General features: G+C 37.6%; 1 protein-coding gene across 1 annotated transcript; it reads right to left on the minus strand.

The window, feature by feature from the left end:
* Positions 1-9,367: 9,367 nt before the first annotated feature.
* On the minus strand, positions 9,368-24,222 carry Cetn3 (centrin 3). Its single transcript, XM_063245324.1, has 5 exons — positions 24,054-24,222; positions 22,126-22,261; positions 20,117-20,231; positions 14,450-14,641; positions 9,368-9,653 (listed from the first exon to the last, which is right to left on the minus strand). Exons 1-5 carry the CDS (start codon positions 24,068-24,070, stop codon positions 9,610-9,612), a joined length of 504 nt encoding a protein of 167 aa, XP_063101394.1. The 5' UTR covers positions 24,071-24,222; the 3' UTR covers positions 9,368-9,609.
* Positions 24,223-26,295: the final 2,073 nt, after the last annotated feature.

Below are 26,295 nucleotides of genomic sequence, written 5' to 3' on the forward strand. Positions count from 1 at the left end.
AGGTTCACTTTTTGTTTTGTTGTTTTGTTTCATCCACTTCAGAAACCAAACTTCTAATATTCTATGATGTTGCCTAGTTATACAACTGGTGATTGATTTAATTGCTTCATAAGCTTTCAACCAATTCTTATTTTTAGACCCGTCTTCAAACTAATTTCCAGAGGTATCTGGGAAGGACAATTGTCAGACTCCTGGACATTCTGCAGTGTGAAAGCATCTCAGCTTTTCCCTCTGTCAGCAAAGAATTTGGCTTTCCAGTTCTGCTGAGCCATTACCATTCATTCATCTGCTTTCTAGTTTCTAAAATTTTGCTATTTCTTGCTCTTCCATTCTTTTTACTCTTGTGGGTGTATGCCTTTTAGAAATATCCCTTAACTGCCATTTTAAGAATTTCTTCATGGATATAAGGGAGCTACCAGCCAAGCATGGTGGTGCAGGCCGTAATCTCTGCACACTTTGAGGCTGATGCAGGTACATCACAAGTCCAAGTCCAGCTTGGGCAATTTAGAAACTCAGTAAGAAGTGCTCGCTTTGGCACCAGATATACTAAAATTAGAAACTTGATAAGATTCTGTCTCAAAATAAAAAGTAAAGAAAGGACGTATTTCAATGTGACAGCTTTGGGGTTGATTCCCAGTCCCTTAAAATAAAATAAGAAGGTATATTCTCATGCCTTTCTACACAAAAGATAGCTTAGTATAAGCCTGCTATGTGGTTTTCATTTAATATTGCCTGAAGCTCTTTAAATAGTATAGAGGGCTTGCTTAACACATATTCCATTTGATTAATATCCTACGAAGACTATTTGATTTGCTTGCAATATTTGCTACAATAAACCTACAATGAATAGTCTTGGCCATAAATAATTTTGCTCATGTCAAAGTATACATGAGCTAAACGCCAGATGCATGTTGGTTCAAGTGGTATGTTACAGAACTTCCCAATTGTCCTACAGGGAAATTGTACCAATGGTTAGCCATGAAAGCAGGAAAATGTCTAATCTGTTTATTTTCTTAACTTCCTAACATTTAACAGAGTATAACGTACTAATAATTGGTTAGAAGAGGCAAAAATGCTATCAAACATACTTTAATTTTGCATTTCTCTTATTATGAGTGAAACTTTTCATGTCTATGATACATTTTTATGCCATTATGCTTGAGCTGCATTCTGTACTTTGTAACAGACATAATCCTTTCTTTTGGAAAAAAAAAATGGTGTGTATGTATGCCTGTAAGCAGACTCTCAAAAGCATGATTACCCTGCCAAATATAAAATTAGGGTATTTTTAAAAAATATTTCTTGCTCCATCTAAAATTCCACGTGCTGATATTTATTCAGGACAATGGAAATTATCCAGTGAGGCTACCCAGAGCATGGCATTTCTCACATAGAAGAGCATATCTGGGACAGTTGCCCACTAACACTCAAATTACGAGTTCACTGGTCTAGTCTAGGTTGAAGAAATATATTCGGAACAATGATTAGTCTACGTCTGGGATATGTTAAAATCAACTGTGTATTTTGGAAAGAATATTGCGCTTAGAATCACAAGGCAGAGAGCATTGCACCTGCCAAGTAATCATTCTCAGCCTCCATTTCCTTATCTTAAAAATGGGGACAGTAACATTTGTGCCAGAACATTTACAAACTGTTCACCAATGAGACCATTAATGTAAATTACTTCTAATCAGGAAGCAGGTAGATATGGGTGTCAGGTAAAAACATCCAGAATCTAGAAAATATTAGAGCTCTTGTAAAGAGGGTATTTGAACCATACAGAAATTAAGGGATTTTAAGAGGTATGCATTTAAATGAATAGACTAGTACTTGACCTTAGCATTCATAAACTGAAAGCTTAAAAATAAATGTACTCACAACCAGAAGTGAGGCAAAAAAGATAGATTTGCTTATTTTGTGATAACAGAATTTACTTATTTGGTGATTTTAGGTATGATCATATGAAATTGGTTCAAAAAATTCTGTAAGCCTTTAAATTCCAGACAAAATCTAGGAGTAGGAAATAGAACATACTGAATTAGTAAAATTTAGAACAATGTTTTAAGATAAAGTCTTTTTTCTTGCTTTATGTAATCAATCCTGTACTTATTTGAGGTAATTATTTTTATATACTTTGAATTTATATTTTCCTCTCAGTCATTTTACTTAAAAAGCTTATCAAGTCAAAAGGCATTGTGTCTTATTTCTCTATTTTTACATTTTAATGATATATAATGTAAAATAAAATTATGCAAAATACTACTATGTAGAATATAAGAGTATTTTTTCAAGCAAATATATGCACTTTACAAAAAATTAAAACTCTCATAGCATGTGCCTTGTGAAATGCATGCCCTTACAGGATTCCGCTTTTTCGTTGCTGCAAGGGGGCCCCCTGGTGGAAATTGAGATTATACATTTGTCCTATTTCTCCTGCCGTTGCAAATCACTACTCTAATCCAAGCAGTTTTTTCTTGCAGAAATGTAGAGCAAAGCTCTACAAGAAAAATTGGCTGATTAAAAGGCGGTGGCTATAAGGCCTTCAGACTGTCATAATCTTTGAGTATTAATCTGTACTTAATACTTGTAATTGCAGCGGTCAAAACCTTTTCCGTTAAAAGAACAGCCCTCAGAACATAGTTGACAGAGAATAACAATATTGAACATGCAATACAATGAAGCTTCTTAAAATCATGTTCATAGGCTACAAGACTCTAGCTAATGATTCCTCTTGTCTGTATCTATTCATGTACACAAGGCAAACAGCTCCTTAGACCCAAAAGAGCAACCTCTGTTCACTGAAAATTCATAAGAATGTTACCAAATGGAAGTGCCAAGAGACAGTCTGCATTGTTGGGTTACATTAGATGGTACCCTGTCAAGTGCTAATAGGTGAGATGTGTCCCGGCTTCTATGCGTGAATGAAACCAAAGTTCTTCAAACCAGAACTGCTGGGTTCCCACTCAGTTCCACCGGGAGTGTGATTGCGGTGGAACAGAACAGAACTCGGATTTCATTCTGCACCTTCTAGCATGATACATTCAGGCAGTGTCAATCTGGCAAAAGCTGAAATTTAGATGATATTGAAGCTTTTTAGTTTTAAGTTGTTTCTCAAACCCTAGGAGTCCTAGGAATTTCAGGATATCCAAGACCAGATAAGAGAACCTGCAAAACTCCTGCACCGTAAGGCCAATAACTCCTCAGCCATCTTTTCTATGCCCTCGGTGTTCCATCACCACTCAGCATTTCCCTGTGACTCCTGACAGTTCCCCACATCAACCCCAAACCTCTGTCTTCCCCGAGGCTTGGGAACCCTTTAGCCCCCAGCAATAGGGGTGTGCGTTCTTCAGTTCCTAACTCCCCGGGATCCTGTACCATGGATAAGAACACCAGGTCAAACACTGTAACAGTCTTAGTCCCCTTAATTTCACATTGCTATTGGGATACAAGGTGCATCATTGAGCCAAGGAGTATGTGCTTAATCAGCACGTCAGGAAACTCTTCTGTGTACACCATAGCCATGCCCTACGTGAAACTCTCTGGTACTAGGCCTTCATCCTGCACCTCACCCTGGATTCCTGGGACACATTTCTTGATTACACAGGCACACACTGACGACTGTACAGATCTAACAACACCGGGACACAACAGAAGCCTAGCATTTTCCCTCCCTACAGCACTTGGAGCGTCTCCTTTGTTCCCATCCTCTCTTCAGAGAGTCACAGTTGAGGCAGTACAACTCCAACCCCACAGGGAACAAGGGGAGGAGGAAGAGGGTGGTGAAAGGCAGCCACCACTGATCAGAGCTCAGCCTTGACCCAGGCCTCTGCCGTGCCTGCTCCGTCGTGGTTAATCTGAAAATTCTTCTGCTTGACTCCCAATAACTAACATTTATTCCTGCCTTCCTCTGTCTGGCTTACAATCTACAGTTACTGATTTGAATGATCTTCTATGTGCAGAAGTTTTCTATAAAATCTTTGAGGAAACATGTATTCACCTACAAATTACATTGAGAACTTTTTTAAAAAAATGTCTTTTCTATCACTTTTCTCATATGAATTAACCCTTTAGAATTGGAGATCCTAACAAGTGCTAGGAAGGAAGATTCGCTTTTGACAATAATTTTTTTTGAAAAACCTTTGCCCTAATGACTTAGGTGGAAATATAAATCATCATTATTTCAACCAAATGTTAACAGAGTATGATTTATGCAGCTACCTAAGATCCAGTGACCTCCCAATGGACTGAACATTTGGCTTGCTTACCTGTTTATAAATGCTGCAAAGAAACTAATCTGAGTTTAGTATTTACCCCCAAGCAATATCCTTGCTTCTCCTGTCTGGATACACTCGAGAGCCCCCTAGAGGCCCGGGAAATCCCAGAACTTCCAGTATGAAGCTATAAAAATACAGGCAGTTGGGCCTATGGGCCAATAATTCAAACTACAAAACAAGCCCAATTAAAACAATTGTTTTCACATAATGTTTGCAATTTGCAAAACATTTTCACAAATAAGATCTCATTTCATTCTTCCCAAAACCAAATGGTAGTTACAACAGATTTTTACTTTTCTAGTTTTTAAAAATCTTTCCCAGTTTTGTTCTTTTTTCTTTTAGTGTTTGCTATAGTAAAACCAACCAGTTCCATGTGAATAGTTTTCCCTCACAAAGAAAACTCTTAGAATTCAAATCTTCCTTCTTTCCCCCACCCCTGAGACAGTTATTCTGTTTCCATTGCCAATGTTGAAAAATGTCACACCATCCTTTAGGACTTAGATTAGCAACAATTATCACCCAGCAAGACTGGTAGAGAAAAACTCTCCTGGTAAGTTTAGTTTTGGACAGTTACTCAGATTTAATTGAGCATTTTCAATAGAATATAAAAAAGGAATTGGAGGTCTTGTTTAAAGACCTACATCTACTGTTTACATCTACCTGTACCTGTTTGGCAGAGATTATAAATGTATGAACTTTCAAAACAATCTAAACTCATATTTTATAATGAAAAATTGTCTCCCAGCAGGCCATACACAAACCTTTAACCTGCTGTTAAATTTAAAGAGGTTTTCCATGGTAGGAAACATGATTTGGAAATATTTATCAGGTAGCATTTAGTTGATGTAGACGGAGTGATTTTTACCCAAAGAGCCATCCATCTGAAGTAGGTTTTCGTCAGTAAGTCACTGGTATTTATGTTCCACAACAGCTAGTGTTTTCTTGCTGTCAAGCTTACGCGGACCTTTCCGAAGACCCTGGGGACAAGCTGTCTATGGCAGTACCATACAGAGAAAATGATCGCTCTTTTCAGAGAACACAGTGGTATGTGGGCAAATGTTACGAGCATATTAAAACCAGAAATGTCGGACTCCAGGGATTCTATTAAGTATCCCTGATTTCTTTTATTATGGAATGAAGAAAATCTATTTTTAAATATTTTTAATTAAGTATAAAATGGAGGTAACCCTGCTGATCTTTGATTCCTTAGAATATCAGTAATCTTCCTAAAAATCATCATTTAAGGAAAAAATATTATACAGTCTCAGAATAGCACACAGCATATAGGTTTCCACAGTTTTAATGCAAAAGATAATTTGGATTGTGTAGACAATTAGATAACATTGTAATTACACGTAGTATTTACAATACAACTCATGGTTTAACATAAGCATATATCAAATAAACCAGACTTGATCTTACAACTTTTAGATTTTCCTTGGCAATTTTTCATACTATATGGGATTAAGTTTTCAATGAATACTTCAACTACAGAATTTACTGAGTTCCGAATAGGAATATATAAATAAATTACCTGTCCCAACTAAAAACCTGTTCCACAAGAAGGGCATATTTGGCCTGGGATCTCCCAAGGTTTAAGTAAGTGCCTACCCTGGATGACTGTTGCTTTTCACTGTGAGATTCCCCTCTGGCCACTCAAATTCTGAGCAACTCCTAACCCTGCTATTAGTGAGCTGTACTGACCCTGTCTGTAACTACTGCATCTCTCCTGTGACCACAGCTTTGTTTATCTATCAGGTTTAGGGTCAGAAACTCTGCTCCCTCCTCCTCTGCGGCTTAATGTTTCAAAGGCCTTCCCATGCACCTTTTTCCAGCCATTCTCCTAAACCCAGGCCTCCTTTCCTTTCAAGCAGCCCCTAACATAATCTCTACAAAAATTAACTGGAAAAAAAGATTTTCCCAAATATTATCCTCCAAATGAAAGCCTTCTTTTTACTATTCACAATAGGCAACTTATCAATAAGCATTTGCCTAACACTATTTTTAAAGTACTGTCTTCTAAATTTGTCTACTTTCCCATGCTGCCTCTGTGACTATAAAGCTGTAGTCTAAGACTGTAAGGTGCCAGAGGTCTGACACCAAACATAACTCCCCATGGAATAACACAGGATGCAAGGCCACACTGACTTAGCCACACAAGCTTCACAAATGTTTTTGCTGCTGAATTTTGAGTCCCAAATTCTGTTTTGTGATTTTAAAGCTCTGATCCACCACACCTTTAGAGTCTAAGAAGAAAGTAACACCTAGTAGTCATGAGACTCATAACTGAAGAAAGCTTGGGGTCAAAATCCAATTTAGTCACTGCCTGTTACAGTGAACACTTTATGTCCCCCAAAGGGATTTTCTTGTGTGGTACAGCAATCGAAAAGGACCCACCCCTACAAGGTTCAGATTGAAACATGCAACTTCCCTATTACTGTTCCAAGTAGAATACTAACCCTTGAGGCTGAGTGGGCACATGATCCAGTTTGCTCAGCCACCTTGACAGTTTAGTTACACCTGTTGCTCAGGTGTAACAGTAACGCCCCTTCAAGTTCCTTCACTGTAAAAAGTAACCAGTTTGAACCATGAAACATATGGTCAGCTATGCTGGATATGGATCTCTTTGCCCCCCGCCCCCGCCCCCAACACCAAAATACCATCCTATGTTCAAATGCCAATAGTAGGACTGAGGCTGTGAAAACTGTGGCTCTCCTCTGCCAGCTGGATGTCCTAACAGACTTCACCAGTAAGACCAGGAGACAGAGCAGACAGGCAGGGAAGGGCTGTATGTACATCTGTTCCTACCAGCATACCCAGGGCAGCCGCTCTTCATTCCAACTGCGGGACAGCTGAAAATCACCCCTGTGCGTAGAGGGTCCGAAGTTCTATCCCATACCCCTCCAGGCTAAGTCCATCACTAACAGCTGGTGGTGTCATCAGGAGCCACCTCCTGAAGCCTTCATAAAAACCCAAATGACTGTTCAGGGGGGTTCCAAATTGCCTAGAGGAAGGTGAGACTACCAGGGCTGGAAGCTCCCCACCTTCCCCCCACTTTCCTAACTTCTCTTCATCTGAGCGGTCATTTGTACACTTACAAATAAGTGTTTCCAAGTTCTGAGAAGCATCCCAGAAAATCAATGGGATCCAAAGATGGGGAGAGAGAGGAGGGGGTTCTCCATTTGCAACCCCTCAGAAGCATGAGCCACAATGTGGTTTATGATTTGTGTCTACGTGAGGAAGTGGTGTGGGACTAAGCAGACCATCTCGGGGACCTGACAGCACACCCTGGACACAGGGTAGAACTGAGCTACTATGCGGTACTGGTTGGTCCTGCAGAAGTATTGACCATGAAGGGAGGAGCAACACTTTGGTTTTTCCTCATGTCTTACAGCACCACATATTAAATGCTTAATGAAACTGTTTTCCTTTCTTCCTCATCCCCACTATCTACCCACCAGACTATAAACCTCAAGGGCTGCTATCAACCTGTAGCTTCTTTAGAAAGTAGGCTCCACTGCTTCGAAGAGCCATGAGGGAAAAGAACTTGGTTGACCAATCTCAAACAGGCAAAGCTCCCCAGGATATCAGAGCAGCAATCACTAGGCAAATTTACATTTTTCCTCATCATGAAATGCCACGGCGCAATAAATACGACAAATACCTCCCCTTCCAGGAAGTTCACTCCTTTCTTCATATTCCCACCTCTCCTGGCCAGTTTAAGCTTTCAACTCCACAGTTACCGATAATTAACGCTAGGAAGTGACCTGAGAGAAATTCACAGCCTACTGTAATACAAACCTTCCACAACATGAAGGGCCAAGGAGTGGACTCTTCCTAACCCAGTCTAGAACAGAATAAAACTACGGACATCTCAAGTAAAAAGTATTCATACTAAAAAGAAAGAATCTTTGCTGGTGGCAAATAGCAGCTTGAGTTATTGCTCCAATAAAGTGGTAGATCGCAGGCCAAGATTTATTTTTACTTTATTCTTCCCATTCCTAAAAATCAATATATTTCATGATCTAGACACAGAAGGCAACTCATCAAGAGTAATAAAAACTTTTAAGGTCCAGTGTCAATTGGTGCTCCAAGTAGTTACTATTGTGAGCACTGATTTCATACTAAAATTAGGTTTTACTGTAGGTGAACATCTAACTTGCTTTTTCAGTGATTGTGAAATACCACCAATGTTCTATCACTCCCTACTGATTTTCTGTTAAATTTTGAGTGGACAACTCTTAATATAATGCTCTTGGAGGCTCGCAGCATTTAAAGTGCCCCAAATTACATTTAAAATAAGAAGCTTAAAGAAAGATCACTAAAATCAATAACTTTCTTCCTGAAGTCCACATCACCAGGAATGATGTGGGATCCTTCTTGGTAAAGGACTGACGCAGATTCCATTCTTCTGCGTCTATGATTATTTCCCTCCCAGTTCACATTTCCCCCTGCAGACAAGACCACCAATCTCTGGTAAGTCCATCTCAACCATTTCCTGGGGAATCGCAGAATGTTCCCTTATGTGGATAAAGTAGGCTTACATTACTTCTTTGGTTATTTCCTATTTTCATCATTGCTTAACAGATCAAAATTTCAAACTTTGCATCTTTCACTTTGTTGAAAAGTTAATGAATCAAACTGTATTCAACCAATTAGTTTGAGGAAATATTCAGATTTAACTATCATACCTACAAGAGTTCTAAAACAATACACGAGGATAAGTGGATCTATATGCTCAATACTAAATGGCTGAAAAGTATAACTGCTAAAAACTTAGATTTATATTGAGTTATTTTGTATTGAAACACAATGTCGAATTTAATAAAATTGTAGGTAATGAAAACCTTTATTCTACTTCAATTTGTGTTTTAGTTTTTGTTTTAAAAACTAGTAAAAGTATATAAAGAAAAGGTTTCAGAAATATTTTATTGAAGGTTAATAGATACTAGAAATCAAAATAAAACAAAATTTATCCAATTTGGAAATACTAAAAGGATTTTACGAATGAAAGTCTGAAAAGTGTATACAACAAAATAAAAGTGAGCATTAATGTTAAATAAAAAACCTCCAAAGAATATATAACCACATGATTTGGTTTTTAAAAACTTTATATAAAACTCATTATAAATACAAAGCTAAACTATTTCAATACTAACAACACTGTACATACGAAGAAAGCTAACAGTCGTAAATACAAACACAGAAGATGTTTAGTTTCGGTCCTTCTGGAAAACAGGAACTAAGCTGGTTTCTTTTTTAACATGGCTCCAGGCACAAAAATAGAATTTAAGATGGTAACTGCAATATTCTTCATGTTTATCCTTGGAATTCTTTAAATGTCACCAGTCATAATAGCAATGAACTCCTCTTGATTTACTGTGGTTAAAAAAAAAAGTAACAGTCAGAAATACAGACCTTATTTTTTCAGAGAATACAACTACCATTTTGCACTGTTTTTTAACTGTACATTGTACAAAATTCTTCATAAAACACAACCTTCTACTTTTCTTGGCTAGAAAGCTTACCATTTTTTTAAATACAAATTCATGACTGAAAAAACATAAAATGTGATAAACATTATAAATTAGTACAATATTAACTGTGGAAAAACATGATAGTATATGTTATCACAAAAATCACAGTCATAACATCTGTACACACTTGCTAAAAGTCTAAGAAGTATGACATTTTAAATGTGTTAACAGGTTAAGCAACTCTTCTTTATAATCTTTATTCTACTAGTTCATTTAGTAATTCATCTTTCATAAGCAAGCCTGATCATATCATACATGTAAATCAGTAGAATGCTGAAGAATAAAAACAGATTACAATTAGAAAAAAAGTCAAATTGTTATAATTGTTATATACTTAAAAACCTACTTTAAAGAAAAATATAATTGAAATCACATCCAAATTATCAGTAGAAAGAGCAATGTGAAAAGATACAAATTTTAAGTACCAAGGTAATAAAACAACTGTACGACACAGATGTAAATGCAGAAAATAACCACTGACAACAAATTATTATTTTACCAAAATGACCAAATTCAATAAGAACCTCCAATTTAAACATTTAAAACAGAAACCTAGAGTACAAAATTGTACAGTTTTATTAAACATCATGCAGACAGAAATTGAAATGTTTGGAAAAGAATGCTTGCTTTATGAAAAATAAATGAGTTTATGGAGCCTAGGAATTAACAGAACCCTTGTATACCAAGTATTGCACGATAATTCTGATGACTACAAAAGAACATTCTACCGAGAAACTTTATATAAAATGTATGCAAAACTTTATACAAAATCTATGCAAACCACCAAACTCTGCGTTATGGTCAGATGTGCTTACTGGGCTGGCGTTTATGCTGCTGAGCTAAATCCCCAACCCTATTTCTAACTCTTAAATCTTAGATGGCAATATATGAAAACACTCCACACCCACTTGCCTCCCTGGTAAGCAGCCCTGGCTCAAGCGATCAGTGAGGGTTCCAGGGAGAGAACCAGCCAACCTCTCCCGCAATCTTGCCATGCTGGAACTTAGGGCGCTGGGCAACAAAGCAACCAGCCCACCTCCCTGGTAAGCAGTCTGTAAGCCTACTGGCACAATCAAACATCCCATCTCATCCCCCCACCCCGCCGTTAGCAAATGAGACCCAGAGGTCTCAGCATCTCTTGGGAGGATGACCGTATGCAATATAGCAAATATGGGGGATTTGCTTTTACCATCTCTTTGAAGGCAAATTACTGTTATCACTGTTTTGCTTTGTTTTGATTAACTATATTGCTCTATTTAATACTCTGTTTACATAGGTTTTATGATGTTATGTATTAGGTTTGACTTTGCTATACCTGATTAACTGGACAACTATTGTGAATGAGGCATACTATGGTACCTGTTACTGTTATCCAGTTACCTGCTATGAAGTTCTGTACCAATTTTGCTGCATTGTCTCGATTGGCTTTGTTCTGTCTGGTTCTGCTGTATTTTACTACCTTCAAACTAATGTTTTTTAAAAAAGGAAGAAAACATTCCACTGAACCAAGTATTCTTAAGTGCCTAGTGAATGCTGGCACTGTACTAAGTGTAGTCTCATACAGCAAAACAGACAGCTGTTATGTAATCTAAGTATTCCTGTTATGTAATCTAAGTAAATCAAAGGTAGTAGAAATTATAGCATTATTAATTTTCTCAGGTACAACAATGCACCTAATAGTTCTGAAGGATAGTACCTTTATTCCTTGCAAATGTATCGCAAAATGTAGTGGGCCAAGTTCTCGATATATAAATATAGTGAGTGTATTTTCAAGTGGCTCAGAAAAAGATACTTCCTAGATAAAGTAAATACAGCAAAATATTAATTACTGAATCTAGGTAAAAGATATAGTGTATCTGTAGAAGTCTTAATTTTTCTCTATATTTGTAGTCTTAATTTTTCTCCATTTTTGAGACTATCCATAACAAAAATAAAAAAATAAATCAATTAAAAATGTTAAGATAAAACATGTGTGTCCAGAATGAAAATATACTACCAAAAAATCACAGGAAAATAACTGCAAAAATTATAGTTGGTTTCACACCTGAAACAGCACAAATGTTGTGCAACGCAAAATATGACCTATCCTTAAAATACAGAAGAAACGGCACTGGGGATTTAGCTCAGCGGCATAAGCGCCTGCCTTGCAAGCAGGCAGTCTTGAGTTCGATCCCTGGTACCGATAAAAAGGAAAAAGACAAAAAAAAAAAAAAAAAAAAGAAAAAATACAGAGGAAACAACACTGACAAACACATCATACCAGGAAAAACCATTATTGAGGAAAATGTAGGTTTAAGTACTATAAATCACCATTTGGACTCTGAAACAACAATACTGAACTTGGAAAGGAGGTGGAAAGAGAGCTCGAATGAGAGAGAGACCACCAGAAACACAGTCAGAGAAAGGAGCTGCAGACACCTGGCCAAAAACTGCTGTGGGTAAGGAATGACGAGCTGCCCAGAAGCTGCCAGAAAACCCAGGAGTCCAGGTGCTCCATACTAAACACACCCAAGGCACAAGGCAGGCACAGCAAGAATGGAACACACAGTCTGCAGCACTCAAAACGACTTCCAGGACTACAGGAACTGAAGCAATGAGCTCTAACCTGGGCGCTGTGCAATGCCTTAGAAAGCCATGACCCTTCTGTGCTCCTAAGTTTTAAACAAGTTCAAACACATCAACTTTTTAACTAAAATTCAGGCAATCTAGTTTGAGGCAGCTAGAACATAACTGGAAGCGAGAATATATTCTCAAGAAAAATATCATAAAAACAGCCCTAGAATGATTTCATTAAAAATCACTATAACTGTGCAACTGTGATTAAAATACCATAAGTTGAAAAGGTATTTATGTTTTGCTAAAGACTTTATACCCTGAGCACAAACCTAACACACAGTAACTGCTAAATAAATATTATCTTTATTTGAAAGCGGTCCACCATGGCTTTTCCAATGCTGCTTTTGTTTTTCCAAAGACATACTACGTTTTATTTTATATACTTTATTTTATGTATTTTATATATTATATATTATTGCCACAGCTTTATGTTTATCATGTGGTACTGTATACTTTTGTTGTCTTAACTTCACATCCACTATTATTATTCTATATACATAATTTTTATCAGAAAGTGAGGCTCTTAAAAACTGGACAGCATGAACAATTCACAAAGGCTGATGAAGTACTAAAGCCCACCAAAGAAGCAGTGGAATTTTATGATCTTTAGTAGGTTAGTACAAAGAATGCAGTTTATATCTCTCAATGCAGCTTGGTTTGTAGCCCAAAGAATCCATATTAAGTACACAAAAGAATCAAAGCAGTTTGTTCCTCTAAATGCTATAAGCCCTCAATGGAAGCCAGTAATTCATACAGACATCATTAAGGGAGGCTTTTGAGAAAAAGACAGTGTTTAAAATGTACCTGGGAAAATAAATAACATTTTAGCAGACAGAAATTGGTAATTAGAGCTCTCTAAAATTAAGGAACAGCGTGATGAAAGGCACAGAATGAAAGACACCATCAGCACAGCATACTCTGTCACAGGGCACAGTGCACGGGAGGTGCAGGTTCCAATAGAAAGCCAAGAATACAGTGGGAAACCAAAGTAGTTACTTAGGGACAGGTCACAGACAGCCCTGCACATCACTCCGCAGGTCAGCAGGAACGCCGTCATCAAGCCTGTGTTTAGGGAAAGAGTAACAGATGGAGCAGGGCACAGATCAGAGACCTCCAGGCTCCAGGAGATGAGAAGGCTGTAAGGGAGGGCACACCAAGGGCAGGGCCACACCTGCCTCCACCCATGAGCAGCACAGAACACTGCCTGTCTGAAAGAGTGAGGCTGCTGGAACCTTCCTAAGAAGAAATCAGGGCCAGAATCAGGACAGCAGCGGTGGACGAAGAAAGAACAGATTGAAAATATCTGAAAGGTAATGTCAACACAACTTAGTACAGAAGTATAAGAAAATAGAGAGGAAAAGACTACACTCTAAAATTTTACCGAGTGGCTGTTATTCTGATGTTGCATTTTTAGAGCAAAGTATTTCTTAAAGTATGGTACATCATTTTATAATCTGTAGTTAGTTTTAAAATATGTTTCATTCTAGGGCTGGGGATTTAGCTCAGCGGCACAGGTGCCTCCCTTGCAAGCATTCGATTGTTAGTTCAATCCCCAGTACCCCATCCCAAAAAAAGGATTTATAAAATATGTTTCACTCTAGTGGGCTGGGGATTTAGCTCAGCGGCATAAGCGCCTGCCTTGAAAGCAGGCAGTTGTGAGTTCAATCCCTGGTACCGATAAAAATGAAAAAGCCAAAAAAAAAAAATATGTTTCACTGTAAATCAAACATGCAAAATATAAAAACAAGAAGTCAAAAGATGAAACTGACATTGAATAATAAGTGATCATTTAAAGCCAGCCACAGTGGTATGTGCCTGCAATCTTAGGTATTCAGGAAGCCGAGTCAGGAGGATCTCTTGAGTCCAACACAGTTTGGACAACACAGTAAGTCCTCCTCTCAAAAAAACAAAACAAAAGAAGTCAGTCTGCAAAGGGTCTTGAGAGTCATTTGATATCAGGAAATTTTTAGGAAACATGTAGCATCACAGGTACTTAGAAAACATGTCTTATGAAAAACTTACTTTCTCCATCACCATCTTTATCAAATTCATCTATCATAGCTCGAAGTTCCTCATCACTCATATTTTCTCCCAGTTCTCTGGCAACACGTCGCAAATTCCTCAAACTTATTTTACCAGAATCATCATCATCAAATAGTTTAAATGCCTTTAGTATTTCTTCATGTGGATCTCTTTCCAAAATCCAGTCTGTCACTACCATTAAAAAAAAAAAATTTAAACAACCTGCATTAACACAAGTGCATGCATTTATGAAATCAGCTAAACAATGAATGAGAAGAAAAGCTTTCAATCTGTCAACATTTAGTCTAAAATACCGTTACACATAAAAGGTTAAATTACATCCCCTATATCCAGAGAGATAAACCTGAAACCAGAAAAACTAAACACTTATTCGAGGGTCTAAACTTCTTAGTAGCAATAATTTGATGTCTTAAAAGATTAAGCAAAGCTATATTCACAAAAGGCAAAAAAACAGAAAAAGAGGATTATATCATCTCCAAGGCCTACTCCATTACCAAGAATTGTGGGAGGCTTCACAGACATCAAGTATGTAAGTCCAAGAGTTTACGGCTTAGTTAGAGACATACCAGCCAAGTACAGCTCCTGTAGCTTTGTGTTAGCTAAACTTAATACACTGGGGTTTTGTTGTTGTTGTTGTTGTTGTTCAAATATAATCCAGCTTAAAAGCAAATAAAAAACCTGAAGAATTAACAAAAAGCACTGCCATCACTGATACAATCTTCAGCAGATGAAAATTCCACTAAAATTTTCAGGATTAGAAGAAAGTCTCAGTTTTCCTAACTGTGGAAAGTAAGTTAAAAAGACCCTCCAAAAGAGATCTCTAGAAAAGAGATCTCTCTACATTCATACCCATTTTGCCCAGCAAGAAAACAACTCTTGAACTAAGAATAAATGTAATTTCAGAGCTCAATGGTAGCAATATTTTAGTAAAGAGATCATATACCATATAGAAAGCTTACATATTTTCAGTATCGCCAGTCTATATATATTAGACTACAATAACAAAAATGAAATAAAACTATGTTGCAAAAAATGTTTTCAGTATTAGATAAGGTAACTAAGTAAACACCTGTGAATTTAGTTCTACCTCTGTAAGAAATGATATTAATGATTTTCAGTATACCATTAAAAGTAACTTTGTGCTGTTCAGGTTTAAATCATTAGAAAATTATAAGTGCTGGTAAGATGGAAGGTATTGGGATGCTTAATGAACCCAAAATGAAAAAAATACAATCAGATAACCAACCATTATTATTCTGCTGCCAGTCCATCTGTATTTGGTTGAATAAGTACCTCTCCAAACGAATGTTAAATCATTCACACATATATTCAATACTTTTCTTTTATCCATTAATTTATCCAAAAAAGCTTCCAAGTAACTAATTGAAGTATATTACTAAAAGTATGCAAATCATCAAAGCTCATAAATATTCAGTCAAAAAGGAATTGGCATATATACAGCCATAACACCAAAATAAAATACCACACTTAACTCTATGGCTCACACTCAACTTATTTTGAATTTAGTCCCAACAAAAAAGCAGGACAAGGAAAAAAAGTGTTAAGAAATTTTCTTCACCAATTAAATAATATACATGACAGGTGAACCAAAAAAGCAGCTTGCTGAAAGTATTAATGTACTTAGGAAGCAACAGGGTGATCTGGGGGAACAGATGGGACTCTGCGATGTATAAATCCTATCCCAGTGGTACTTTGTTAGTTATTTCAGATTCACATGTCTACATAGTCTTTTATCAATACTCTCCCATAGAATGTGGCTTTTCTTAGGAATTACAAATGTTCCTAATTCTGGACAGCTAATGAAATTTCCAGCAAATAATTTTATGGTGATACTCTTCCATGCCTCCATGTTCTATTCCTTTCTACAAAGTAGAACTGAAAGATTTTTTTTCAATGAAAATAGGCCAAGTGACATGTAAGTAGTTAAGGTGGGTCTCATCTACTTCACAAAACTCCGAATTTCTGCCCATGTAACTGCCCTCAAATAAGTATATTATCAAAAACATACTTCATCAAAATAACTTTACATATATACACGCAAAAGTCACTTCAGAATATAGTACATTTTAAAACATCCCATTAAAGTAAATTTAAAGCCACTAAAAGTAACATTAGTTACTTTTATAATACTAGTTACAATAGAGTATCAACTCTATTTTTCACTGCCTAATTGGAAGTTCATCCACCCACATTTGTTTTAAACTCATCACATTCTAGCCCAAACTCCTTCCAAGACCACCATGGGAACTCTCTGCTGCCTTGCTGATCGCACCCAAAAGGTAGCAGCAGCAATAATCACTACCTTCTCTATTTGAAAACTCTGAACCATTCTCAGTCCTACAAACCTACGACTAGATGCTACAAGTTTGAAGGCATGGCCCCCTTGTTTCCATCCTGACCCTCCTCAGCATACTTAGTCCAGCACTATCTGTCTGCAGTCACTTCTCCCCTAGTGACCCTCTGTCACCTCTCAGTTATATAACACATACAACACCCCATTCCTCTGAAATTGCTAATGATTCTTTCGGGACACAAGTCCAAACTGTACTATGCAAGACTTGCCAATCTGGCCCAAGTCTACTCCCCCAGTCATTTCCCCATCTCCTCTACCTGCAGATTCCCAAACACGGCTGTCCATCCAGGGCTGCTCTGTAATGCTGCTGTCTTCTATGCCTGGAATGCCTTTACTCTACTGCAACCTGCTCCTTGGAAATCCTGTGTGTGTTCTCCAAGGACTAAGCCAAAAGTCCTCTCCGCAAAGTCTTCTTCCATTCCACTCCACGAGGAGCTGACGACTCTTTCCTGTAAATGCCCCGACAGTAAATACTGAGCTTTCCAGGGCCAGCGGGTCTCCGTCTGCACTACTCACCCTGCTGACAGCACAAAGAGAGCAAGAAGAGTGTGGCACCGCACACGGTGCGGCCCACTCTGGCCCAAGGTCACAGCCTGCCAGCTCCTGCCCTGCACAGAATCACACTGTACCATACAGCAGCACAACCTTCACCTGTTCTTCCCTTTGCAGCCCTTAAACACTCTCTTGACGACATTTAATTCCCTGAGCATCAGTGCACTACCTAATGCCAAAAAACCTAGTAAATGTCTGTAAACTAAGCAAAATGAAAATACACAATGTTCAATTCTAAACAGGCAATTAAACAATAAATGGTACACGCCAAACACAGATGAAGTACAAATACCTGACTTCCCTTAGTCTTAAAAACAGCAATCCCTAAAACACTTACATTACTCAATAGCTTCAGGCTGCCCAAACTCTAAACTGGTGGTGGTGAACCCTTCAGACCCTCCAGGGTAGTAACAGCCAGCCTGCTGTGGCACTTGTGGAGTGCCACAAGTGAGCCGCCAGGGCTCTAGACTTTCGTGAAATGTTTTTTAAGGCTTTTTTTTCTAGTACTAGGAAAAACCTAGTTAAGGGTGGACTTTATCTGTAAAGACTTGTAGGACAGTGTCGTTAGGCAATCATAGATGGTACAAAAAACTAAGGCTCAAATACTCTGATTCAGAGTCCCTTGTCCCCAACTGTACAACATGTATTAATCTGTGGCCCATTACTAGTTAAAACTAAGGCGTGATGGGGAGTCTTGACTGAACAGGTGCCCTCCACAGCAGTCCAGTGTGAGGGACAGCCAAGGCAAGCTGTGTCAAAGGCTGGTCTTTAAGTTAGAGCTGAAATCCTGCTGTAGCTCTTTATTCTAGGAGGACCCCAGTATTATTCTTTGTTGACAACACAGGAAAGGTAAATTATCAGGAAAAGGTAAAATAGTATGGGATTCTAGTCTCAACTGCTAATAAAAATTGCAAACTTAAAATTATATTCATTTAAGATGACATAGTATTTTGCAAAATTATTAATGATGATCACAGCACTTAAAGTACCAAGTATGAAAAGAGACCATGAGAAAAATATACAACGTATAACACTTGTTTATGTCCCATTGATACGTACATATTTCCAGCCACCAAAACAAATGGAAATAAAGACTATTTTTAAAAGTAAAAACAGCAAATACTTGGCAGAACTTACTATACACCAGGCCCTTTTCCAAGGACCTCACATACTGTATTATTAATTTATTCAATTCTCACAAGAACCCTCTGAGGCATTATATCTACCCCCATTTTACAAATGAAAATGGGGTTCAAAGAAGAAAAATGATCAAGTCCCATACCTACTATGTGGCAAAACCAATAACTGAGCCCAAGGCCATCTGGTTTCAAGTCAGCCCATGCTAAATACTACATTCTGCCAAAGGGACCTTAAGTACAGCTCCTTCCTAATACTGCATTTCCACACAGCCTAAACCCTTGTTTCTATACATCCTCCAAATGCTTATCTGACATACAATTATCTACTTCAGGAGTCAGAGCATCGAACTGGGAGGAGAGGGACAGCTCTCTCGCCTTCTCAAGGACATAACTCTACAAATTAGAGGGGGAAAAAGACGATGCTTGAAGAGAGCACAAGCTGCCTCTCTATACAGTTATACATCACTTCATAAGCTGGGGATCGCCTGGGCTAGATTTCTATCTCTTGGACTTATCTACCTTCTATCTTATGCTTTGGGATTAGCTTTTAGACTAAAAAAAAAAAGCCTCAGGACGTGAATCTATTTTCCGTGCATTGACTGCCATTTATTTTTATTTCCTATGTTGCTTCTTGCTGAATATTTAAAGTAAGAGTTTGTATATTGGTATGTGTACAGATAATTCTACCAGTTTCCAAATTTTTTAAATATATGAAAATAACATGACCTATATAAAGTGTTACCAATGTTTTAGAAAAAAACAGAAATAATTCTAAATATTTATTCTGTGTACAATATTCCAGGCAGTATGTTTAAATTATACTAGCCAAGGCCTGGCCTTTCAGAATTCACTACTCTGAAAAAGCCTAATCTAGACAAACCACAAAAAATACACCAAAATCAACCATACAACTATACAAATATACAGAATTTAACTGTAGGAAGCCCATGACACCGTATCTCCAGGTGGTTCTAAAATATTTTCTCTTGCCTCCAGTCAGCCAACTCCCTCCCGTACCACAGTCGTCTCTTCACCCGCAACAGATGATTTTATTCATTGAGATTAAGGTCATCCAGAGTACATAGGCCCTCATAAACTCTGGCAACCTGGAGGCATATGCTTCATCTACATCCAAAAATACCAACTACCAGTTTCCTCTTCCCGATTTTGCCAACAAAAATTACATACCAGAAAGGTCTCGGGAAATATTTTCCAAACAGCAGGATACCTAATTTTCTGTTTTACTGAGAGAAAGTAATTTTTGATCACCCTTTTAGTTTTAACACACATTAATATAATCACACATTACTTGGAAAAGCATCTTTCCAAAAAAGCTACACAACAGTTCCTTGTCAGAACAAAAGAAAAAACTAGTTCCTTCAGCAAAGCTGTAAAAATTTTTTAAATGAAAACCTGGAAGGAAAAAGAATAACAAAAGAAAAAATATATACACACAAATAATAGTCATATTACACAGTCATTTAATAACAAAATTCCATAAGCCAGAGAATTTTTAAGAAACCACACTAATCCTATAATTTCTTAACCAATGCTAGTTACAAAGACCACTAAAATACAGACCAACTTCATTAAAGTCCTCAAAGGTGATCTTCCCTGTGGCTTCTCTGTCGTAATCTTTAAGAATCTTCAATACATCTGCTTTTTTCACATCAAATCCCAAGGCTCTCATTGCCACCTTTTGGATTAAATGAGAAAAAAAAATTAGAAAGCATTTTTTTTTTTTTACAAAAGAAATGATTTCTGATCCTCAAATTTCTACAGCTTAAAAGATGACAACATATTAGCAAGATGTAATTCTTTTGGAAATTTACTATTTCCAAAATAACAAAGGTGTATAGCATAATTGTTCTTCACTACTGAAATTAAATAATTAATAGAAATAATTAAATTAATAGAAAATTTACATTTTGCTTTTTTATATGACCAACTAATTAGCAAATGTAAAATATACTATGCAATGAGCTGACTTAATGCACATATAATTTAACCAATCTTTATTCTCATGGGATTAAAATAAAAATGGAAAAAAACAGCATACATTCTAAAAAAAGTTGTACAACAGAAGTGATAAAAGTATTAAAATAAAAATTACCCTCAGACCCTATATGATTACTCCTGGGTCCAGGCAATATTCCAGAACACTGAGGAAGACAGGGAGGGAGGGTGAAGGGAAGGAAAGAAGAAGGCAAAAAGAAGAGGGAGAGAGAGGGAGCGATTATTCCTGGGAATCTTATTACTAGCAGTAACAAGAAGGAGACATCTGCCTGATTAACCAAGTCTCAGTCTCATTTGGAAAGATTGTTCCTTAACGAACAGATAAAGAGGAGTAATCGGGCATTTAGAAAGGATGACTGGTAATAAAACAGACACTGAAACAAAGAATAGGTTGGAGAGACAATAGAACTACTTTGTCCTGAAGAGAAGAGTCCAAGTGGAAGACAGCAGCCAGCAAACGAGGAAAGTATACGGCAGTTAGAAGTATACACAGCACTGCACAGAAAGCAAAGCAAAGCAAGTTTGAACATTAGTACGTAAAGAAGACTCAGGAAAGGTTTATAAGCAATGAATAGGAAGAATTTAAGGAAGATCTCATTCTAATGGCAGTGTACAAGATGACCTAGAAATGAAGAAGCAATTTAGAAAGCTCTAGTTATGAAATAAAGTCATGAAGATTGCCCATAGCTCAAACTGAGTAACTAAATAAAAGCAATTAAAATGTGTTACATACACGTACCAATTGACATGACAAATAGAATCATTAAGTACTCCAGAGGTGGATTAATAATAAAAGATTTAAGAAGAGTGTCTAATAACCAGCACTAAAAATGTGACCAAAAAACAGTAGGTTTTAAAACAGCTAAACAGGACTGTAAGACTGAGAGAGCTAGAATCATAGGGCTATCACTTTTCTTTACACATTTTAAACTATCACTAATACCTACACCCTCTCTTAGAATTCTTGGATTTAAAATCCTTCAGAGAGTTACCGAAAGTATCAAATGCATATGTTTATTCACCTATCTATTAAGGCTATTTAAAATCTCAAAATGCTATCTTTCTCACTGTGCTGAATTTAAAATCCATATGACATAGAACAATAATTTCCCCTTTCATTTTTTAAATAATTCTAAGCCTTAAAAGTTGACAATTTTCCCCATTAATGAATGTGAGCATCAAACAAACAATTCAGATTCTTTGTAACCCAGAAAGTAGGCTAAGGTTACATGATTATGTTGAAAATCCAAAGTTAAAAAACAAGTAACACTTCCTGAATCTCAAGAATAGTACTACCACTCCCAAACAGAAACCAATAGTGAGATTGTAAGAACAGTTTAAACTCTATAATTTGAAATCTTCTTTGTTCATTATGATCAACTGATAAAGACCTAAAACCTATGCTAGGGGTCCTATTCAGTTTCATTATAGCAACTAAGTCAAGTGCTTAAAATCATTTCATAGTTCCAAAACTTAGTTTAGCTACAATGATTATTCAGAAATATATTTTAAAGCATCTGTCAAAAATATAATCATTATAATGGAGAAATATATATCTGAAAGTATATTATTACCTTCAATTCATGATAATCTATTGCTTCATCTTTGTCTGTGTCAAATAGTTCAAAAGCATCTTTAATTTCTTGTTTCTGTTCCTCAGTGAGTTCTCTTCTTTTTTTCCTTTTGGTTTTGTCTACTACAAGATCACCTCTATTAAACAGAAAGAAAGCCTTTAGTCTACTTTAAGCCAATTTGCTTGTACAAATTAACCAAGAAGTGATTTTTTAAATTTCAAAACAGGAAAATTTTTTGAGAAAAAGAAATTTTCCCTATGAGTCAATGCCCTGCTTATTTACACTTCTCAAAACTGAACAACTGCTGTAGAAAAAATAAGAATGATGAGCAAAATATATTACTTTTTATGTCCAAAAAGCCAACAAAAATACAAAGCACCCATACTTACTATTCACATCATTCTAAAAGAACATTAACAAAACAAGGAAAAAAATCTCCAAATGAAAGTAAAATTCATAACTGAAATCACTATGTACTTGATTTACTTTTGATAGCCCATACTTTTGATACTTTTGAATGGTCTTAAAATTTCTACCTTAGAAAGAACCAGGTTATCAACTAATTTATAAATTATTTTGGCATTGTAAATACCAAATGTTAAATTAAACGTTTCTAAAAATTTTATATTTTACTTATAATTTCTTCTATTACTATTAACAAATTACATAAAATATTAATGGGCCTTAACACATCACCAGTATTAGACATGAAAAGTAGTACGTAATATTCATGCCTAATTCTGTATGATAATGTGCTAAGTCTTGTAATTTTCACTTCACATGTAAATGGTAAGTTAAATTTTTCATAACAAGCCCTGGGAATGCATAAACAAACTAAAAAGTAAAATGTATTTTAAAATCAGAAATGTCTGAGAAGCTGCCAATCTAAAAGTACTCCAAGATGTTAAATGAGGGTACAACATTTGTATAAGCACAAGTTTAGAAAACTGGAAGAAGCTTATAAAACTTTAAAAACGTAAAAGCCAACTAAGGGTACTAGAGCGTGTTACCATTAGAGAATCGTTTGTATCCAAAAAAAGGCAAGAGATGGCTAGTAAGTGAGCAGCAGGGGCCATACAGTGACACTGCGGAAGACTGTTCTTTCATGCCTAACCTGACTTGACACAAACTTGGGCCTTCTGGCCTGTCATTCATTCCCCTCCCCTGAGTCCCAGAGGACACACTGGGAACATAACCCTTGAGCCTGCTCTGGATAACTGATCCTTTAGAGCACCGCACTCAGAACTCCATGGGTATTTTTAAGGCACTATGTCCAGCCTGGAGGAGGGGGTAACAGATACAGAGGGCCCAAGATTGGAAATGAAAAAAAGGTTTAAAAACAACAAAACAAAACATCTCAAGAAACACGAAAGCCAAGCAAGGCGTCGCCAGTCAAGTCACTAGGATAGGTTTGTCTATGTACCGACTCCGCACTATCAAGAGTGCTGTAATCACTGTCATCAGGACTAATAACTAAAATGGGTCACTGGAGATGCTCACTTCGTCAAGCAGAACCTGGGGGATGGGCGGGTTCTGTGTTATTACCAAGTTCTGTGGGTGACTCAGTGAGCAGCAGGGGAGCCCCCGGCGGGACGGAGTTCAGGCCCGCAGGAGAAAGGGGCGCAGGCGTCTGCACTGCGGAGCGCCCGGGCCAGGCGCAGAAATCTCGCAACATTTCGCTCCCTCTCGCTCACCGAGGTGCCCAGCCTCAGGGCAGCCGCAAGGAGCGCCTCGCTGGAGGTCGCAGGCGGGCTTAACACCTGCAGGCCGCCGGGGCCCGGGGGAGGAGACCCACAGGTCTCCCACGGCTCCGCTGCCGCACTCTATACCCGTCCTGGAGCGGGCCGCAGACGGCCCCCCCTCCACACACGCCCTCCCCCGGTCCCGTTCCGGGGTGAGGAGAGCACTGCCGCTTCTTTATTACCGACCTCAGAGCTAAACTCATTTTCTCTCCGGGCACACACGTTCCGCTCAAGAACGACTTTACACCCCTCACCCAACGCAGCGCGACTCCCACCAGTCTTTCAAGGGACGCGAACGACCTCGGCGGCCTCGAGGACCACCCACAAAACAAACAGCTCAACCGGATTGGTTGACGACTGCCCATGTAGCGTCCCTTTGGGCCCAAGCGTCACTAGTCTTCTGTGTTCATTGGTCAACTTTCGCGTCAATCAAAGGAATCTTTCTGCCCATCTCCCCAGCTGCCCACTCCGGGCCCGTTAGATTGGCCATACTCTTTTTCCCAGAATGCTTTGCGCGGCCGGCCGCCCGGTCCTCGCTTGGGAGCTTGGACGGCTTGGGGGGCGGGGAGGGAGAGTTAGTTGACTGCGGCTTCTCAGCCCTGGGCGGGGAAGGACTAATACCTGGGGAGCGGGGTCTGCGAAATCTGCCCTAGTGGTAAACTTCGGATGGCTTGTGTTAGAAAGCTTATTTAAAATGCAGGTTTCAGTTCATCTGGCTCCATTGTGATTTCTGGAAGTGTGAATCTGCATTTTCCCCCTTAGACTGCCCAAGTGATCGTGAGGCAGGTGCCATGGACCGTATACTTGGATCATTCCAAGGTTGGATTACTAGCTATTTACGATGAAGTTTTCCTCTGCGTTTCCCGTATTTTCCAGTTATATACGTGATGTTATCTTTAACATCACAGCAAGCCAAGTGTCCTTGGGTAATGAATACTTTGACTTGCATATCTCCTCTCACCTGCTAGGCTGACTTTACTGAGAGCCAGGGTTCTCTCCATTCAGTGCCATTCCTTGTGCCAAGTAAAATGTCTCATGCATGAGTCCTCAGTAAATTATTTTTTTCTATGGAATGCAGTCTTGCTGTGAAAAACTTACAAAATACTGAGCTACACTGCACAGCTCCTAAGCATGTATAAAATAGCCCGAGGCTGGGAATTTGAAGAGGGGAAGAGAGATGGAGAACAGTATAGACGATGTATAGAGAGAATTACAGAAATTAGAACTAGAGGCCTCTTAAAGGAGGTGGCATACATGGAATATGACATAAATTTGGACAAGTGAAGATTATAAAATACAATGTACTTCACATCAGCTTTGGGGTAGGATCCCGCTAAATTTGAAAGGACCTTTATTAATCACCTTTGAATCTAAAAGGAGATTACAGCACACTAGAATGTAATGACATTGGAAAACTATTGAAATTTTGAAGTAAAGTCCTAGTTTTAGAGAAAAATTACTTTAATTCAGTGAGAAAAGATGAAAACAAACCAAGTACTGGAAAATCACAAAATTCTATTAAAGAGCATGATATTTGAAGAACTTCAGAGAGAAGCTTTACTCCTTGATGAGAAGATTCAATATTATAAAATATTGATTATATTTTAAATTAATTTGTGAATTCAGTGCAATCAAAATTAAAACTCACGTTTCTCTTAGATTTAGCAAAATTATGCCTAAGGTTATTTCAAGACTATCAATAAATTAACTTACAAAATTGTGAAATAATTACAATACTTTCTCTGAGATACTAAAATACACTGATATTATGGTAATCAAAAAGTCCTGAGACAGTGTAAATGAAAATTTCTGCTTTAAGACAGTAGTAACAATATTTTTTGAGTCTACTTAAATCTGAATAAAACATGACTTGGGAAATTAATTTCTGATAGTGAAGTGACTGAAGAGGGACCACAACAATGCATGAAAAATAAAAGAAATATGCAAAACTGTTGACAGATGAGATGGATTATCACAGCAACATCCCAGCATTTGCAGGAAGTGACTAAAATGTCAGAAAGAATGGATCTGCTTGCCATACTTCCAAAGAGAACCCACACTTAACAGCTGTCTGCTACATCAGAGGATAGAAGTAAGAAGTGGACTAATTACAAAACCTACAGCCTCTTTAGGAAACCAGAACTTCAGTTCCTCCATACTCCCCTCCCCAATATTCCATCTTCATAAATATCTATCTTCATAAATATCACTCTTAAAAGCAAATAAAGAATCAAAACCTTTAGTGATATCAAGAAACTTAGCAGCACAAAGGAAACTATCTCATGAAGAGTTTGAGTCAGCTTAGCAACCAAAAGGAAATTATGAGCAATTCAATGTTTCTTAAGACAAGATTAAGAAGATAGTATATTACAGAATAGAAGCCTTTGAAAAAGAAATATCAGTAAGAAAAGTGTCAAAAATAAAAATA

The sequence above is a fragment of the Cavia porcellus genome, unplaced genomic scaffold (genome assembly GCF_034190915.1).
Source record: "Cavia porcellus strain 051 isolate PalLab524CR breed Dunkin Hartley unplaced genomic scaffold, mCavPor4.1 scaffold_2, whole genome shotgun sequence".
Classification (NCBI taxonomy): Eukaryota; Metazoa; Chordata; class Mammalia; order Rodentia; family Caviidae; genus Cavia; species Cavia porcellus.

Bases quoted from the DNA above. Each gene is read 5' to 3' on its own strand.
- Cetn3 (XM_063245324.1), bottom strand. The intron at 20,232-22,125 runs GTAATAATATAC...TTAATCCAAAAG, and splicing joins TAGATTATCATGAATTGAAG to GTGGCAATGAGAGCCTTGGG. The intron at 14,642-20,116 runs GTCTGTATTTTA...TTTTAATGGTAG, and splicing joins TGAGGACTTTAATGAAGTTG to TGACAGACTGGATTTTGGAA.